We start from the raw sequence: 19,400 nt of genomic DNA, 5'->3' as shown, positions 1-19,400 counted from the left end.
TTCAACGATTCGAAATCGACGCATCAGCATGTTTCAACTTTCAGCAACAGACATTGGTTTCTTTCCAGCTGCATTATGTACAAACTTTGAAAATCAGAAAAATCTAGTCGCGTTGTGACGGTCAACATAGGTTCACGGCTCTCTCTTATCACGCAGGATATCGCGATTCAGCAAAACCGATAGCTTTTCGACAATTTCCAGCCACATCCGGCGGCGGAAACGAGCCTTCAGCTAAGCGCTGTAGATTATAAAGTCGAGTCAGTGTCACCACTTCGAGAAATAAATATTAAGATAAATTCAGTTACAAAAAATGAAAGACATTTGCGATTCTGTGTAATTCGAAATTAATTAGAGCGCAGCTCTTGAGGAGGAGGAGGGGAGGGTATGGAGGGGAGGATATGCCTCTCCTCCCCCTCCGTACCCTGCCCTCCCATTTAGCGGGAAATTTTCGCTCAATTTCTGGCTAATTTAGCGAAAATTTCTTCACTAAATTTAGCGGTTTAAGTTTCTCTGCTAAATTTAGCGGGAAAATTTCCCCGCTAAATTTAGTTGTTCTAAAAATTTCCGCTAGAATTTATCCGGGCGTCCCATAATGCAACGCGCGCGGTTACGCCCACGGCGACGCCGCTCAGCCCGGAAACGGGCGCCGAAGAGCTGCGCTCTAAAAGTTCCAAGCTGAAACAGCAGTTGTCACGAGAAAACTGGCACGCACCTTGCGAGCGGACCTCAGGTTCATCGGCGGTACAACGTTCGGTGCTCGCTCCATTTACAAAATGCTTTGAGCACAGCCGAGAGGATGGCGTTGGGGAAAAGTCTTTTCGGTTTAGGGACGCAACCCACTCCCGCCGGAGATCGGGGTCATGTGGAAAGCGATTACCGGATTCCGTGCAAGCTACATAGGTCCTCGGACAGTACTGGACGCGTCGTTATTCGTGCGCCATATAACAAGCAATGGCGTCCCCATGACCGGGGGACTGTCGACATCGAAGCCCACGGCTCTAATTAAGTTGGAAAGTTTAAAACAGAGAAGAAAGCGCGAACGAAGTTTGAGCAATGCATACACCCAACACCGACGAAGCCTCTCATCCGGGACTGTCACTCTTCCCAACGCACCAGCAAGGGCGAAAGGGCCAGTAGCCCTTTCCCGCCTTCTCTCTCGCTCTCAAAAGGGCGCTACCCAGGATAAAACAGTCTTCTAGGCTAACCTCTCTGTCATCAACACCAATCAACCGGGTCTTCATACACGGAAGATCGTTGCTAAGGATGTCGGTGCCCGCTCTCGCGTTCAACGATTCAGAAGGGGTTCCAGCAGCTAGAAGTCAAGGCACCCCAGATGTCACCACTAGTGGACGCAGGCTGCGCCAACTAGACGTCGACATCATCGCCAGCCCGTCTCGCGACGATTGCGAGGCAAACACGCAACAACGCCAAGAAAGACCACTGTTTTTTTTTTTTTTGTTTCTTGTTTTTTTTTGTGGTAGGCTGGATTGTGGATCGGGAGCCCGTCGGCGGCACCACCGGCAGCCATTACTAATTGACTCCAGGCCGGCAATACACACAAAAGGAGGAACATTGAAGCTTGTACGCTGTGCTCGAAGGCGAGTATTTTATGATGTGCTGCGAAGGCTCTATACTCGAACTCATCTCTGTTACGTCACGGCGCGGTGGTGGCGCGTCGGACGCACTTCCGGTCCGGGGCTGTGGGCGGAAGTGCCCATGTGAGACGTGTATTCCTGCGTTGTTTTGAAAGGAACCAAACAAAAACCTGCCTTCTCGTCAAAATGCTGCGACTGGGGCTCTACCAAAAGAATCGAGAAAGGTTTGAAGGTCAGTTTTTATGCGCTCAGTTTGTCCGAGAACGTGGATATGTGCCGTGAAAAAGGAAAACCAGACGCCGTCAGACCACGATTACTTGGGCGGGAAGCACTTTGGGTTGAATTCACGGATACTTCTGGCCATCAAATTTATTTGTTTTTATCCAACATGAACACCGGAAAACCGTCAAGTTGTACGGACCACCTGCGGACTACGTTCAGTGCGTCTTCAAGTTCAAACGGCCGCCTGATCGTTTGAACTGTCGTCTGCTCTTTTAGAGGACACCGGCCCGCGTAGACCAAGCTTGGGCCCGGTACTTGCGATCAGAAGTAATTGCAGGCCTCAAAAGACTTAAGTTTGAAGGTTGGTAAGCAGGCTCAACGCAAACAGTAGATACAAGGAGATGTTGATCATTGTTACCAGCAGTCTTGGGTAGTAACGCGTTACTAGTAACGCGTTACTGTAACTTCGTTACTTTTTCGGTAACTTGTAACTGTAACGAGTTACTTTTTAAAAATGTAACTTGTAACGGTAGTTCTATTACTTTTTTCTGAAGTAACGATGAAAGTAACGACGTTACTTTTGTCGTTACTTTCCAGTGTTTTACGAATAATATATCACTGCATGAGTGCAATTTAGCCATTCATTGCACTTTCCAAATCGTCCATTCCGACATTTCGAGGGTCAAGTTGGCCTTGCACAAAGTTGTGAATACGTTTTTTCTCGCGAGTCACGACCCGAATATTTTATGAAAAAAATATTTAGTTATCTTTAAGCACGCGCTTGTACTTTGTGACTGAACACTCACATCTTAGTGTCTTGAAGCACTATCTATGTTGTGTTTTTTTCTTTTTTCTGTGCAAACGCTTTTTAATCGGGTGAATCAACCGTGAAACAACAATACACGTGGAGGGAACTGCGCATGTCTCGTATTCTGATTAGCGCCACTACTCCGCACTGGGCGTATTTTGATTTGCGCCACTTCTCTGGCGTGGAAACTTTCAAACACTAACTTCGAGAAGCAACTGCTGCTAAGTTACAATATGAAGTAAAAAGCATACTTTTTAATATTATGGAATAAAATGTTGTGAGAGGCGTTTTTTTAGTTTTTTCTAATATTTTTTTTTGTGTTATAGAAAAGTAACTGAAAAGTAACGTCGTTACTTTTTAAAAGTAACTGTAACTGTAACGAGTTACTCTTTTGTTGCAGTAACTGTAACAGTAACTTCGCTACTTTTTTCTGAAAGTAACTGTAACTGTAACGAATTACTTTTTAAAAGTAACTTACCCAAGACTGGTTACCAGTGCACCATCACCGACTTGTTATGCCTGATTCACTTGATTAGATTCTGCCTGCGATTTTCAGTATCGACGTCGACCATCTCAGCTACGGTTCACGCTTTTGCAATCCGAGCGACGTCGCTACTGAAAATTGCGAGCGAAATTTCAACATGTGAATCAGGCTTTAGCGTACATTTTGCGACATCCACGCGGAATGAATCGCCGCATATCAGATTATTCACGCGAAGTTTTGCGGTGTAACGAGCCCCGGTAATTTCGCTGACGCCGCTCAAATAGTCAGACATCAATAGGAGGACGTAGGATCGACAATTCCAACGCGAAAAAAAGAGTGCGGGGACTCACACCGACGCCGATAACATCGCATTTCAATGGTTTGTTTAAGGGCGACGGCGAGCTTCTTGCCCACACCCCCATCGCGCATGCGCGGCGCCAGTGGCGTCCGCTAGGGGCGCTCCGGGCGCTCCGGTTTATTTGTAAACATGAGTTGGTGTATAGGCTGTCTGGAGATCGATTCGGTATTTGTCGAGCAATCGAACGCCCATTAAAAAAATCAGACGTGCCAAGCACCAATGGCTGAGCTGCCAAGCTTGCTCTTGTAGAGCAGCAAACGAGAAACCGTGTTCGCGGAGGCTCAGAAGTTGATGAGTGTCGAAAAACTTCCATGCTGACAGTTAGCGGCTTTCTGGGAGTGAGCGAATTCCGCGTAGCAAAGCCTTCGAGCTTCTCGTCTGCCAAACCCAACACATCGAAACCGCCAGCGACTCCGCGGAAACTCTAGGTATAAACTCTCGCCTCACTGAGCTGGACTACAGTTTTTCGCTCAGCGGAGTCACTCTTCACCAAAACGTTTATTTGTAAAACTGTGAAGGCTGTCAGTTTTTTTTTGTTTTTTAGTTTGTGCAGACGCTATTTGATAGGCTTCCCGAAAAGCAGTCAAAAAGTTTTAGTGCCGACAACTGCTTAGAAACGAGGGAAACTGCACTTTTTTTTTTCGTTTTTCCCATAGAGTCCCACGCATTAGCTGGTGTCAAAAGTGATGGCTACCAATGATGACACACGACGCCAGCAAGACAAGCCTCGATCGGCGATCTGGCCTACAACGCGGGGAGCAAGTCGTCTGCTTCTTGAACAGGGGTTGCGATGATGTGAGAACGCCGAGCTCTTATTGGCTGACTGAAAACAAAAATAGTGGGTAGACCTCGATAGCATCGAGGTCTACCCACTATCCTTTCAATCAGAACCAATCAGAACTCGGCGTTGTTCTGACGTCACCGCAACTCCTGCAAAAGAGGCAGACGATTTGCTCACCGCATAGAGATCAGCGAGAGGGACGCGTCCGGCACTTTAAGGAATCTCGTCGAGAGATGTTAGCCGCTTGGGGCGGGGATTCACTAACGATGACGTCACACGCACGCCTTGTCTTCTAGCTGGTTCAGACAGAAGACAGACTCGCTACCTTGCAGACGAGCGGGACGGTGGCCTTGAGGTGCGGCCAGACGACGGGATGGAACGGGTGGACCCTGGGCAGAGAGCAGCCCTGCCGGGGGTCCCTGGGCTCTTCCAGCTCCGGGTTGTAGTTCCAGAAGGGGTGGGCGAGCAGCTCTTCCGGCACGGCCGACCCGCTGGGCCAGGGTGGGGCTCCCAGCAGGGCCACCAGGGCTAGCAGACCCAGCAGGGACCAGGCGGCCAGCTGGGCAGTCTTCCTCAGCTTCCGCCGACCCATCCTGTCCGAAGGGGGGAAGAGCCTCAGTCAGATCCTCCCACGTAGCAGACGCGACAGATCCTTTTCCAAATTGAATCTGGCAACTTTGATCGTTAACGTAATCTCAGAATATAGCATCTGTGCAGAAGCCAAACTAGGGTGGGCTGAGTGGGAAAGACCACCAGCAGCATGCAACTGATAACTGCTGACCGCTATCGATTCGCGACTCCAGCAAAACGAACGGCACCTAGCGGGAAAACACTGAACTGGCCGGAACAGGTCCCCTCGCGATATCTGCTCGTCCCTTCTGGCTTTCCTGTTTCCATGTTGTCGGCGGTTTGCGCGACAGAACAGTTCTACCGGTGACTGTGTCGTAACCGTAGTATCGCCTTATGACCCAGGTTGCTCTGCACGCGACCTATGGAACCGCATGAGCCAGACATTCTGCGTTTCTCAACGTTCATCAGCCCCGTGGAAAGACAGTGGGCAGTCCTTTCCTCGTTTCCTCGAAGAAAGTCAAGCCTCGTGGAAGTTCGCTTACCCCAGTACATCGCCGCAGGTTCGAAACGTGGAAGATCAAACGCGGGGGAACCAAGTTTGAGTCCAATGCTTACTTGCTGGTGCCCCAGCGTTGTGCGTTGAGCTGGCACATGGCAAGGCATGACCTGGGCTCGACCGCCATATTTGCCCGATAGTGGCGTCCCCTATAGGTCACTGGAGTCGCGAATACCAGATGACACCAGCACATGCAGCGACGCGGCAAAAGGCGCGCGGCTCTTGGCAAAAATTTGAATCAGATGCGACGACTGCGCCATCTACTTGCGTCCTTAATCAGCGAATTAAATCGATAGAGCGACGAGCCCACCTCCCCCTTCAGTGCAATCTAAGAGGCGGCCTTTTCGGGGCTCATGAAGGAAGAAATTGAAAATACTGACGTTCGAGAGTGACAGTACAACACGACGATCGCACTATACACAACGGCTGCGTAAGCGTTTATCTCGGAGTGTGGTCAATCCTTTGGCATAAGTATGGCTCTAAAGCCTTTTAAAAACAAAAAACTAAAAACAAAAAAAAAAAAAACACTTTTTTTTTTAGCTTGGAGGGGACACACGTGTCAAAAAAAAAATTAATTTTACGCGAAAAAAAATAAAAATAAAGCAATATTGACGGCGCGAGACGAGATTTAGTCGGTAGTTCCCTCCTTTCCATTTGTTTTCTCTCGGCATTTCGGGGCGCGTGGAGGAGAGGTGGATCGGCATCTCGTTGAGGTGGAAAGAGTGTATGGCCATTCTATGACGCCATGGACTTTGAGCGCAGAATTTCAAATACGTCTCTCGCCGACAATATTGCTCTGAAAAAACTTTCTTTTTCTTTTTTTTCGCGTAAAATTGATTTCTCGACACGCGTGTCCAAACAGGACTGTTAGAAATATTTTTTTTTTTTCTTTTCAGGGGCTTTTTACAGGGATGGTGAACCGAAATTTGGATTTTAAAAAAATGCAGCAGATGTACGCCGGACGCTACAATCCCTACAACACTACTCGTAAGACGATATCTCGAATGGACGGCCGTATTTTTGGAAAAAGAGGACGAGATTGAACGAGGTCGACGAGGCGCGTGACGTCAAGATATCTTGTTTCCTCCTCCCTTCGCTTCGCTCCCTCAAGGCGGAGAAGATGCGAGGCCGTTCCCTGTTCTCGGAGAAACAAGACGTCAGCATATCTGTCAAGTGCGCCTCCTTTTTTTGAAAAATACGGTCATCCGTTCGAGATATCGCTGTATGAGTGATGTTTTGGTGTTTGTAGCATCCCGTTGCATGCTTTTGCCGCATGTTTTGTGGAATCCAGATTTTGGTTCAGCATCCCTTCAAGGGTCGTCGCTTTGTACTGGTCAGTTCTTATGTTTACACCGTCAAAATGGAAACAAAACAATAAAGAACCCACGTTTATCCAAATATGTGTTGCCGACTATCGGAACATCTGGGTTCGTGGTTGGGTCACTCGAAAACAACGCGTTTGCAAGTCTTGCCGACCCACCTGACCACGATATTTGGGTAAATTCGTAGCATTTCCAGCACTTCCAGTTACAAATCTTCGGGATGAGCAAATCTGGTTCGCGTTTAAGGCGGACCACGGAGTTGTCATACCCCAAACTGCGCGAACGCCTCACACAGTCAGACAAGCGTCTCTGCGGTACAGGTCCATGCCGCTCGCCTCACAAAAAAAAAAAACAGTGTTGCGATAAATGACAGCCGAGACCGTAGAAACGAAAACTATTAAATGACAAAACTAATGAAACAGCATTCAATTTACACAGATAGGCTCAACAGGTGCTGACACATGCGCGGTTGTTGTTGCATCGAAGTTCCTTCCTTCCACTCGATCAAAAGTGTCTTTCTGCCCATCTTTTTGTCACTTGCGAGGGTCATATCGTGTTAACATTTGAGTAGGCTGTGTGGCTTGGTTTAAAACAAATTGGCCCACGGAAACAAGAAAAAAACTCTTCCCCACGAAAAGGATTAGGCACACGAGGCTTGTGCACGACATCTAAGCTGGCGGATCTGTTTTAATGCACAGCGGGGATCGCCAGCAAGGTCGGGGGAGAGTAAAGGTGGCAGCCTTCCCAGGCACGGGGATGAAGGAGGTAATGGCAGTAGAAATGTTGACTGTGAACAAGGGGGAGAAAAACTTTGTGGTGGCACATATGCGAGATTGAATGAGGTCCTAGGAGAAGGGACCGCCGGCGACAAAGCGGTCCCGCGCCTTTCCGAGCAAACCCTGAGCGGCCGTCGCCGTCCGGGTCCTCGTGCGTGGGCGTCGACGTCCTCGATGCCCACACGCGTGGAACAAAGCAATGCGCGCCGGTTTGGCCGCGCATCGCGGAAGGCGTCGGCAGGGCCCGCACGCGCGTGTCGCCGACGCAATCAACGATTCCCCGTCGGCCACGTTTGAGAAGGGTGGAGCCCCAGCTGACGCTCCTCCGTCGGCGTGCCGAACCGCCGGCCTAGTCAAACATGCTGTCCCCCGAAGATCGACTCGATCGTGCGGCGCACATGGGAATACGCGCAGTAGCGTTCCCTTGGAGTACGCTGGACAGTTTCGACGAGGGGGGGATCGGTGGCCGAGTGGTCTAGCGCACACCAGCTCGGAGCACGTGGAGCGAAAGCTCGCGCTGCAGAACCCAGGGATCCTGGGTTCGAGCCCCACCCCTGCCCGTTTCGATCTGGATGAGTATCGTACCGGCGTGCGGTCGTGTATCACTACTGCGTGATGCACGTTAAAGACCCCAGGCTAGCGGTTGTACCGCACTGGCTATATATCTCATCTACAGCTGGGAGACTCGTCGCCCCTGTGAGGCAGACCAAGTTCTAGGCTGTATAAACACACACACAACCCAATTTTTTTTGACGATGCAGTCGCACACGGCAGGACATGCTTTTGCCCCATGGCTCGGAGTAAGGGAATAAATTAGGCCAACGTGTGCTTTGCACCGAGGTCTTTCATATTGTCGGAGACGTCGGGACACTCCGCGACGCGAGTCCGGGCTTCGTACGAATACCGCTTGCAAAGAGGAACTAAATGGCCGAGCCTCTCCATTGCCGGAGAAGGGGTCGCCAAATACAGTGCGTGTGGGGAAGCACACTTGCGAAGGTTTGGGGCATATGTTTATATAACTTTAGTCACCACGTGCATTGAAAGAGGGGGGGGGGGGGGGGGGGGGGGGGCTGAGAGAAAAACAAAAGTGGTGAACAAACAAAATAAATTACAGGCACGTTCATTCGACGAAACACGATGAAATGCGGTAGCTTTACAGTACGGCGCTGAAATGGCGGTAATATTGTCACGAATGATAATTGATGAGGCGACAAAGACGACAACGACAAAACTAAACGTTTAATGGGGCGTACTTGTGCCCAAAACAAAATAAAAGGAAGTTCGTGTCGATGGCGGCGAAACAGCGGGATCGAACGCTGGGGCGAGACTGACTCGCCACGTGGAGCCCCTTTTGTACACCTGTGGGCTTCTGGAACTACGGGCGTACAAGATTGGGCACGTAGAACATTCTGACCTCGAACAGACGACAAGGTTCTCCAAGTTACGAGAACGCTAAATGGAAAGAATAAATAAGAGACGCGCAGCTCCTAGGAATCGAACCCGGGGCCTCCACACGAAAGCCAAGCACTGTAACCACTCGGCCAAGCACGCGCTCGCTCGGCGGCGGCAGTGGCAATATGCCGTGCGCACATCGAAGACGACGTCAAGGACGACGTCTAGAACGACCTCTAGGACGACCTCAAGAACGGTGTCTAGGACGACCTCTAGGACGTCAGGTCACGTCACCCTCAGCTCGATGCTTACGCGAACGTAGCTTGCGTAACTGGCGCTTACGTGACCTTGAATACGCGACCTTGCACTTCAGTCACGGGCTTTACGCGACCTTGAAGGAATGACCATGAGGGCATGACCTTGAGGGCATGACTTTGAAAACAAGCACATAAGCTTCAGCCTGAAAAAAAAAAAAAGAAATACACGACTAATACACACGCAATACACAAGCAATCACATGTAATGTTTGAGGGGTGATCAATAAGCTAGGCTGTAACTTTTTTTTATTCAGTGATGGAATTGAAGGATGTTACATGTGAATGGAAGTTTAGAATGTCCTCTTCCCCAGGAGCACGTGACTCTTCAATATAGTCCACTGGCGACGATGCAGTTCCGCTAGCGGTGCACTGACCTCCGCATGCCGTCGTAGATGATTGAGGGCGGCTGTTGACGACACCAACGGCGCACTGCATCGGTAACTTGCTCGTCGGACGCAAACCGTGTACCCTTCCGATGTTCCTCTTGGAAAACAGCCGAAAGGCTGATGGCGCGAGGTCCCGCCTGTGAGGTGGAGGACATCTTGGAACTGGAGCTCCTCCAGCGCGGTCTCGTCAACAGCCGCCCTCAATCATCTACGACGGCACGCGGACAACCGCGGTAGCGGAAGTGCATCGCCGCCGGTTTGGACTAGGAAAGCGGATATTCTAAACTTGCATTCGTTATCATACCAAACTTTCATTCATTATCATTGCAGACATCCTTCAATTTCATCACCGAATCAAAAAAGTTACAGCCTAGGAGGCGTAACTTACTGATCACACTTCCCACAATATACCTCCCTCGTTGGAAAACAAGCAACAAACAACACTGACAGCGGTCTACATTGAGCAAAAAATGACAATATAATAATTTAGAGACTGGACAGAAAAAAAAATATATAATACCCCCAGAAAAAAAAAAAATCTACATTTTGTTTTGCGTTTGCCAAATGTAGATCTTACACTGAAGCCTGACGAGCAGGAAGCTTCTTGAACCCACGCATATTGTGCGCTACTTATAGCATCCTCGATCATCCGCACCAGTGCGCACCGGGGCAGCGAGGTTCGCCCTCCCTATTGAAAATTCTCATTTGTATGAGAAATTTCTGTGTCCAATAAACACATATAAATCATACAAGATATATGAGAACATATAAGAACCATATAAGAACTATACGGGTTATATAAGAACATGGAAGCACCATATAAGAAACTTCTGAGGAGTTTCTTATAGGTTTCTTATATTGTTCTTATATGTCTTATATAGTTCTTATATGGTTCTTCTACGGTTCTTATATGTTCTTATATATCTTGTATGATTCATATGTGTTTATTGGACACAAGACATTTCTCATACAAATGACTTTTTTCACTAGGGCTGTTGTCTTCGATCAAGTGCACCGGTGCGCACCGCACGTCCTCGATCGACGGAGGTCACCCTCCCAGTGCGGTTTTTCGTTGCCCCAACGCGCACCAAGAAGATGGACGATGCGCCGGGGTGCAGGCCCATCGGGCATTGCGGCCAGGAGCGGGAATCGAGGAGATGGCGGGAATAGCAGACGCGCAGTCTATCGAGATGGCGATCTTGCGAAAACGAACACGCCTCGCAGCTGCACTCGATGAATTCCTCGACTCTTCTGAGAGCGAGACGGCGAGCTTCTTACCATCACCGCGATTACCGGCGATTGCTGCGGTGGCAAGGTATGAACTTCGTGGAACGCGTCGCGAGGTGTTTCGACGACACCGAGGTACGGCTATTACCCAAGCAGCACAGAGTTGGCCAGTCATCGGCCAATGGCTGGAAATGGTCCTTGGCCAAGTGGCCAGATAGTGGCCAGAAACTGGCCGGTGACTGGCCTTTTTCTGGCTACTGGCCAATGACCACTGGCCATCAGCCATCGGCCAAGCATTGGCCATTGAATGGCCACTCTCTGGCCACCGGCCAAAAGACCATCGCCGGACATTGGCCATTGCTTGGCCAAAATCCGTGCTGCTTGGGTATCTGGTGTTTCTCTTTCTTGAACCAACAATGATGGGCAACATATACCTGTGGAGTTGTCACCCGCTTCGTGATCCCATCGACAATCACGTCCACGATGTCCATTTGTGTGGGACCGTCAAAATCCGCGAGTAAAAAGCAGGAGAAATTGACCGCAGCCGGGCACCCCGCGCGGACCTACGCAAGAAATAACGAACAGAACGCGAGGTGACGCATGGTGGAGCTGGCCGCGGTGCACCGGCGTGACGCAGTTTGTCCTCGATGTTGCACCGAGTTCGCGCTGCACGACCGAGGAGCACTGCACGACCGAAGAGCGCTCTGCACTGTCCTGGCTTCAGGCCGATTCCGGTGCGAGTTGATCGAAGATGCTATTAGGATGGATGGATGGATGAATGCGGCTGAGCCCTTTGGATCGGGCGGTAGCTTACGCCACCTAGCCATTTTGTTTTACCATTTAAGCTTCGAATATTTAAATGTGATATCTATATTCACTCCGCACTGCAAAGAAACGTGTAGCACAGCGCCGTCTAGTGGGGCGCGGAAGAACATAATCCGTCTCACAAGTTGACTTTTTAAATTATTTTATTTATTTATCAATACTATTATTCCGCACATGGAATATAGTAGGAGTGGCACAATAATGAAGCACTTAGATACAAAAGAAACGTGCAATGAAAGTGCAAACCCCTGCCACAACAATCCACACAAAAAAAAAAAAATCTGAGTTACAATGGACAGCAGTGTGTAGGCAAATATTCACATAAAAAGCAACACGGCCACACCAAGAATACTGTCCAGTCAATGGTAACACATTCGACGCAAAGGTGGTTTTGACAGCGAAGCGCCGATTATAAAAATGAGCATATTCATACAGTCGGGAAGAGTTGTTCAGGAAACGTGGGAACACAGGCACATTCAACTCTATTTCTAGGCAGTCTGTTCCAATCAGATACAGTGCGCGATAATAAAGCACTTAAAAGCATCTACTTCGGAGTGACATTTGATAATTGTTTTGCGCGTGAATCGAGTGTTTGTCCTTTCGGGAAAAGTAATATAATTATCTTGTTGTAGTCTTACGATTCCATTCACGATTAGATCGAGTATTTTAGGCGGGCTATGTTTCTTCTGGATAACATCGGTGTCAAATCCGTTTCGAGCATTATTTCTGAGGGTGAGTGCTTTCTTCCAAATTTCTCGAATATAAACCCGAGAGGTTTCCTCTAAATCATCTATAATTTGTCTACGTTTTTCTTCTTTATTTTGCGTGGAAGGATTTCAGGCGGCGCTCGCATATTGAAGAATTGCTCAGATTGATATTGCCACGAATGTCGAGGTGACAAAAAAGGAATAACTGAGGAAACTGAAATAAATGCTTAATGGGACGAACTTGTGCGCAAAACAAAAAGGAAGCAGAAGATAACAAAAGAGCGTCGCGGGCGTCGAAGTCGGCGTAACAGCAGGATCGAACGCTGGGGTGAGACTGACTCCGGCTTGCCACGCGGAGCTCCTTTTGTAGCCGCGTGGGTCTCTGGAACGTTCGGCCTAGAACGTTCGGCGCGTAGAACACTCGTAACTCGATCAGACAAGAAAGTTCACGAACTTGCGAGAACACCAAGTAGAAAGAATAAATAAAAGAACATTCCGCTCGCTGGAACCGAACCCACAGCCTCCGCTGGACAGCCAAGTACGGTAACCATTCGGCCACGTACGCGCTCGCTCAGCGACGAGCGTAGCAATATTTTATAGGCGATCAATTTTGCGGAAGGCAAGGTTCGCTTCGGAAGCCATAACTTAGTGTTGGCTCTTTTTTATAATGTAATCAATGTAAAAGTCCCGTCTAAATTCACAAAAAAAAAAAAAAAAAAAAAAACACGGCTAGATTTTGGCGCTGGCAAAGGCCCGAACGCTAAAGCGTAGATCTGACGAATCCTCCGCTCGCACAAGCACTCGCGCAGAGAAAGCGCTTTGGAAAACCAGACGCCCGCCGCGCCTTTGCCGGCACTCCGAGTCAAATTTCGAGCTCAAGTGTACGTCCGCCATGTATTTACCCAGTTTGGCTCCGAAAATGGTGCCACTTTAAAAAGAGTATCCGTATTAAAGGTGTCCATATTAACGAGCCACGACTCTATAAAGCCCTTCCTTATGATTGTAATTGCAAATTTATCGATTTTAATTTTACTTTTATTACAGGTGGAGTCGAAAAATAACCCCCCGGACCCTCCCTGGCCCCGCCCCTTTTTCCCGTTGCTACGCAAAAGTTAACTTAAACGTTTCTTTTTTTAAATTTTTGTTCATCGTTATTATTTGCGTTTCTCGCATCCGTTTATCGTATCTTAATTTCGAAATAGTCCATAGGGAACTTTCCGAAACATTGGCTCCCTAGTTGAGCGGCGGCGAGACAGCGCACGCATCGGTGTTTGCTGTCGAGCGTCACGCACCTGCTCAAGAGCCGCTAAAGTGGCCCCTGTTCACAGCGGGCCGCTCCCACGCGATGAGTGTGTCGTGCTGGGGAAAATTGCGACGTTTTCGTCTCGCCCAGCCCGCCTAAATCAAAACTGTCAGCCGGAGACAGAAATAGACCGCCGGCTGGAAACCGCGCAAAAACAACGGCAGGCGGCGACAAAAAGGCAGAAAGCGAGAAGTGGGCCCCTCCTGCGGCCAATCTTTTTTCCGAATCGCTCGTCCTCTCTCTGCCCGGCCATTTTGAGCCTCCTCTCCCGCGGCCATTGTTCCCGAAGCCTCGGCAGTTTTCGGATCGATCGTTCGGCCGACGTCACAGACCGCCCGTCCGCCTGCGCAACACGAAGCCGCTCTTGCTCAACGACGGGAAAACTCAAAACGCGCGTACGTCGTTCAAAAATACAAATACAAAAAAAAAAAAATCAGTTAAAAAAAGAATTATTACTAGCGTTAAGAACGAGCGGAAGTGTCGCTGCGGTAGTCCAATCGGTGACGGCTCTTGACGATAGAGTTTCGTTCCGATACCTTCGATAACAGGGAGTGTTCGTAGATCGTTTTCGTCGTCGCGCAACGCTCTCTTCGCAACCCGCTATACGATACTCAGCCAAGGCCATGGGCGCCCGTAGCGGCAGCGGGCCTTTGAAAAGGATCTACTACAAGTCCCCTCCGCTGACATCTTCGAGCATGCATCGTAGAGTTATCGGGGGTATCGGAACGATGTACCTCACGATAATGCCCTTTAGCGTATCCCCTCGACAATCCCTCTCGAAGGTCACGTGTCAGCCACGGCTCGTAGCCACGGGACAAACGCTGATTGATTCCTGCTCGGATGACGCGATACAAAAGCTGTGAGCAGACGGAGCCAAAGCCGCTTGGAAACACGCGTGACACCGTGCGAGCTCTGCCCCGACAGCTCCCGACAGCTCCCGACGCGGAGGACACCAGACCCCGCTGAGTCGAGTGAGTCTGCGCCTAGGCCTGCGAAGCTGCGCCAGACATGTCTGCGCACGGCCAGTGCTTCCTGCACGGGAAGCCCCTCTTTCGACGCCCCGAGGAAAACACGGCTGGCACGGCGACAAAAGCCACGCTGCCGCCGCCCACACTTCTTCACAAATTCTTTCTTTAAAAGAATAAATAAATCAACGAAACTACAAAATGTTTTTACCCAAATTCCCCCAATCCCAAAATTTTGACCGTCCGACCGTGCATATGCCGCCAAATTTAGCGCCAAAATCGACGTCACGTGACCTAAGCACGAATTCAGTTTCCCCCTCAATTTAGCGAGAAAACTGACGTAGAAATCTTCGTTCTTCTCCGCCTCCCAAGCGGCCGTCTAATGTCCTCTAAACAAATTTAAGCAATGACGTGCCGCATTTCACGTGTTCTAGGACTCTAGAGGTTGTTTTTCTTTTCTTTCTTTTTGGCGGGTTTCCCGAATCCTGCGTCACGCTCCGGGAGGCTTCCGAAGAGCGACCTTCCCGCCGATGCCTTCGCGAAACGCAGCCGATGCTCCGCTCAACGAGAACCAAATGATCATGATATTGACCTCGGCCTTGAGAATAATACGTTTGTAATAATAATAATATTAAATTGTATTCCGGATTGTAAAACAAGGTTGCCAAACGCGAGTCTCAAAAGATCACGCCTGATCGCCGAGATTAATAATAATAATAATACATTATTATTAGTAGTATTACGGTAAATATTCCAAAAGCCGCTACTCCTAATGATAAAGCAGACTGCACCGACTTGACAATTTAATCGGACGTTTCGTCTCCACTGCGGGATACATCGCCAGTGCGCGAGCCAACTTTCCCTCCCAGAGACGGACCAATCACTTCAAATTTGCCCATTGTCACGTGGTACACTCTCACCCAATGATCAGCGAGCTGTCAACATGATCCCCCTCCGACACCTCAACGGTCAAAACCAAATTCCTCGTAGAGTCGCTACATGCTTTCCTCGCCGCCTGGCTGGCGCCACCCAGTTATGTTATTGCGTCGATTAAAAGAAAAGTTTCTACACTAAGCGGCGAAATACGCCGGACACAAGCAGACCCGCTTAAAAGCCACAAGTGCGGACAGAAGTACCTCTGCCCAAGACGCGGGTGTTCCGGCGCCCCAAAATGACACCCAATCCGTCTGTCAACGACCGGGGTCCGACTCATCTCCAGCGAGCCCCGCGGCTGCTCGAGGCCCCCCCGCGCGTGGGGGAGGAACACGACTTCCCGTTCATGGTCTCCCGCGAGCGTACCCCCTGCCACGGGTCTGCGAGCAAATGCCCACAAATGCCGACACAAACAGGAGCGGACAAAACAAACAATGCCGACGCAACTATAGAAAGATAAGCCTTTCTAAAACAAATCTTACTTATTACAAAAGAAATCCTTCGTTACTTAACAGCGTGTTTAGGGACACGAATGAGAAGAGTACACTTCGGGAAGGGGGCCTCGGTTGGCGTTGCAGCCGGATGCGTCACTGCAAATGCCACTGCAGAAACTCTCGTGGTCTCCACGTTCTGAACAGCAAAGCTGTGAGTCGTTCCTCAGCAGTGATCCACTAGTTGGGTTTTTCTTCCTCGTGGCCCGAATGCGGAACTGGATTCACTGCTCGAAAGCGGGTCCCAGCTTTGAATTTCGGAGCGCAGTTACCTTGGCGCGAAAACAAAGGTAGGGCCCACGAAAGTTTCTGGAGTCGTGGTGCGTTCGTAGCGATCGCTTGCTATGCAAACCGAGGCTCCTCCCTTCCCGAGGTGTACGCGGATGTCCTCAATGGCCTTCTGGTTTCTGTATTCTCATTAGAGCGGTGGCCGAGTGGAGCGAAAAGCTTTCGCTGGGAACCTCCTGGGTTCGATCCTCGCCGCCCCCGCCCGTTTCGATCTGGATGAGTTTCGCACCGGCACGCGTTCGAGTGATGACTACTGCGTGATGCGCGTTAAAAACCACAGGTTAGTGGTTGTACTGCACTGGCTAAATTTCTCCTCTACAGCTAAGCGGCCGGTCACCCGTTGAGGCGTACCAACATCAAGGCTGTATAAACATACAAAAGCCAAGCCAATTTTTGTATTCTCATTGGTGTCCCTGAACAGGCACTGGTGGTGTCTCCCGCGCATGGGAGACAAAACGTCCGATCGAATACTCATTATTGTTATATCAAATTGGTTTTGTTTGCTTTATCACTAAAATAATAACTTTATCAAGGTGGAAAATACATCACAGAACCAAGTTGCGCGCCGAATGCGGGTAAGAACAAAATACGACAGCAAAATTGCAGGTGTAAAAGCTACAATCGGCCTAAAATTAGTGTTTTCTTCTTCTTTTTTTTTTCTCCTTTTTTTTTTTGGGGGGGGGGGGGGGGAGAGAAACCTCCCAAATTTTTCTGATATGACCTGGCGGCTGGTAAGTGCCCAAAAGAGGGGTGAAGTGGGCGATATCTGAAATCTCCACTCGCCGTCAACATTTCTGTGCTACGTTGCAGCGTGAGCACGTGGGATCCGTCCATTGTATACCTCCTTAGGGACGTTTCGTAGATCTCGGCCGTCCTGCAAGGCTCGCCCCGCAAACCGCTACGAGAACTGTGCAGGCCACCGGATGTCCGACAAACTGCATGCCTGACAAACTGGACGGCTGACAACCTGGATGCCTGACAAATTGGATGTCCGGCAACCTAGATGCTACCGCGAAATGCCAAACCGAATTGATGTCCGCGCCCACCGCAATATTTCATCATCCAGCTTGGTTACCGCCTTTTCTCCGTTCGATTGCATCACAACCTGAAGGATGTCTGGGAAGGTTAATGGAAGGGGAAAGGTCCACGATGCGCGCAAATGTATATACTTAGACAGACGCACGCGATGCGACTTGGCGAAATCCTTTCCCGAACGAAGGGTCAGCCTTGTGGGGGGCAGAGAGGAAACTTGCTGCACGATAACCACGCTTTACCGAGCAGCCCCATCGTTAGAGACCGAAAAAGGCAGCGCGTAGCAACCAAAAGAAAGACGAACGACGACTCCACACGCAAAACAAACCGAGGAAAAGCTAGACGAGAGCGATACATTTTCATTAGGAGGCTATTGATTCGAAAGTCCGCCTTTTTTCTCCTCGCTCCACGGCGGCTCGGTTGATGGTTAATGCGGCGTGAACGAAATACTTCCACAGGTGGTATGTGGGGTCCACGCGTCGCCGTGCGTCTGTGCAGGGCAATGGTGCACTAACGTGCCCCCCCCCCCCCCCCCACACACACACACAAAGAAAGAAAAAAAGGTGTCTCCAAGTGAAGCCACACACGTTGTTCTCCCAAGTTCCGCCTGGTGGTGCCACGGGCGAGAACGCTGCACATTGTAGCGACCCTGATGGCAAAAAGTAAGGAAGATGTATCGGTTCAGCTTATGTCGAGGCTAAGCCAGGTGAGGTCAGGTTGTGAGCGTCGCCAACCGACTGAGGCCCGACTTGAACCAGGTTTGGCTTTTCGAACATTTAACGGAAAGATGAACAAAAGTTTAACAGATGCTGGATATCCGCCCGGTCCGGGTTCGATACCCGGACCAGGCGGATTTTTTCAGTCGCACACCAGTCACGTAGCTGTGTTTGCAGATTCGTGTTTGTCCTTTGTCCCCCTTGTTCCCCTTCTCCAGGGATTATTTTCGACATTCTTGTCCAGCTCGCTTGCACCTTTGCATTTCATTGCATTAAACACACAAGCGAATAGTCTTCGGTCGCGTTCCGACTGTGCGTCGCTTTTTTATGCTGACTGTGAACGCTGGCAGAATTTCTTTGGTGGATATTAATCTGTAAAATAAGACAACATAAAAGGCTACAAGAAAATCATTCTTATCGTTCGGATAAGATGCCGAAAGGGCGAGCTGCATTTATATTTCGCCTATTTCAACTTTTTCGAGATCTTTCATATGCCCGGTGACCGCGCGTAGACAGATACCGACACACGCTCGTGAACGACCGTTGCTGCCGTGGCTGCATGATCGAACGGTGCAGTGCCGCTTTATGCTCGATGAAGGCATTCCATGGTCGCATTTTCCGACCGTGCCCGCGCTCCCTGGTCGAGAGGAACCGGCATATGCTCGAAATCATCTTGTCCCAAACTTTTCCTCCTTTTTGTGCAAGTCGGGCGACACAGTTCACGAAGTCCAACTTGGTCGAACGTTGCCAAAAAGGCCGAAGGTTCGCCGACCCAGTCGAGGCTGGGCAAAAAGTTCCCGACGCCTCCAGTTCTAATCGAAAAGATCAAAGTCGGTCATAGAATCGACTCCTTGTATCCATTACACCCCGTTTCACCCGACAATGGACCGCAACGGATGTTACTAGCCATCGCAGCCAATCCGAAGCTCGGAGGGTGTCACGTGACATGTCGGTTGGGCGGAGCGACGCGTGGAGCGTGAAGTCCATTGTGTCCCGCGTCGAGAACTGGATTGGCTAACACGGCTCGTGACGTACGTTGCGGTACACCGTGAGGTCAGACCGAATATAGAAGGCTCTTGGCTAAAACGACAGTCAGAAATCCATAAAGGCTCGACAAGGGCCCATCGGGAAGTTACTTGGGCGGGCCGAACGGCGAGCAGGTGGGGGAGGCATGTCAGCCGCCCTTCCCCCCCCCCCCCCCCCCCCCCCCCCGCCGGCCGCCCAAAATAACACGAGGGCCACTCGAGGGAAACTCGCCGATTGTCGAAGAACACGCCATACGTTTTTGCCCCCCAATCTTTCTGCGACGGGCGGGAATACAGAAAAAATAAAGGGCACTCCTCTCG

The 19,400-nt window shown here is 49.9% G+C and overlaps 1 protein-coding gene across 1 annotated transcript in view; it reads right to left on the bottom strand.

Moving 5' to 3' along the window:
- Positions 1 to 19,400, bottom strand: part of LOC8026866 — a 68,824-nt gene that overhangs the window by 12,607 nt on the left and 36,817 nt on the right. The window contains exon 2 of the mRNA XM_040205236.3: positions 4,574 to 4,841. Coding sequence (XP_040061170.1) covers positions 4,574 to 4,840 — 267 coding nt within the window. The 5' untranslated portion in view covers position 4,841. The remainder of the gene's footprint in view (positions 1 to 4,573; positions 4,842 to 19,400) is intronic.

The sequence above is a fragment of the Ixodes scapularis genome, unplaced genomic scaffold, assembly GCF_016920785.2.
Source record: "Ixodes scapularis isolate PalLabHiFi unplaced genomic scaffold, ASM1692078v2 PGA_scaffold6__148_contigs__length_123643588, whole genome shotgun sequence".
Classification (NCBI taxonomy): Eukaryota; Metazoa; Arthropoda; class Arachnida; order Ixodida; family Ixodidae; genus Ixodes; species Ixodes scapularis.
This window is presented reverse-complemented; position numbering and strand designations above follow the sequence as displayed.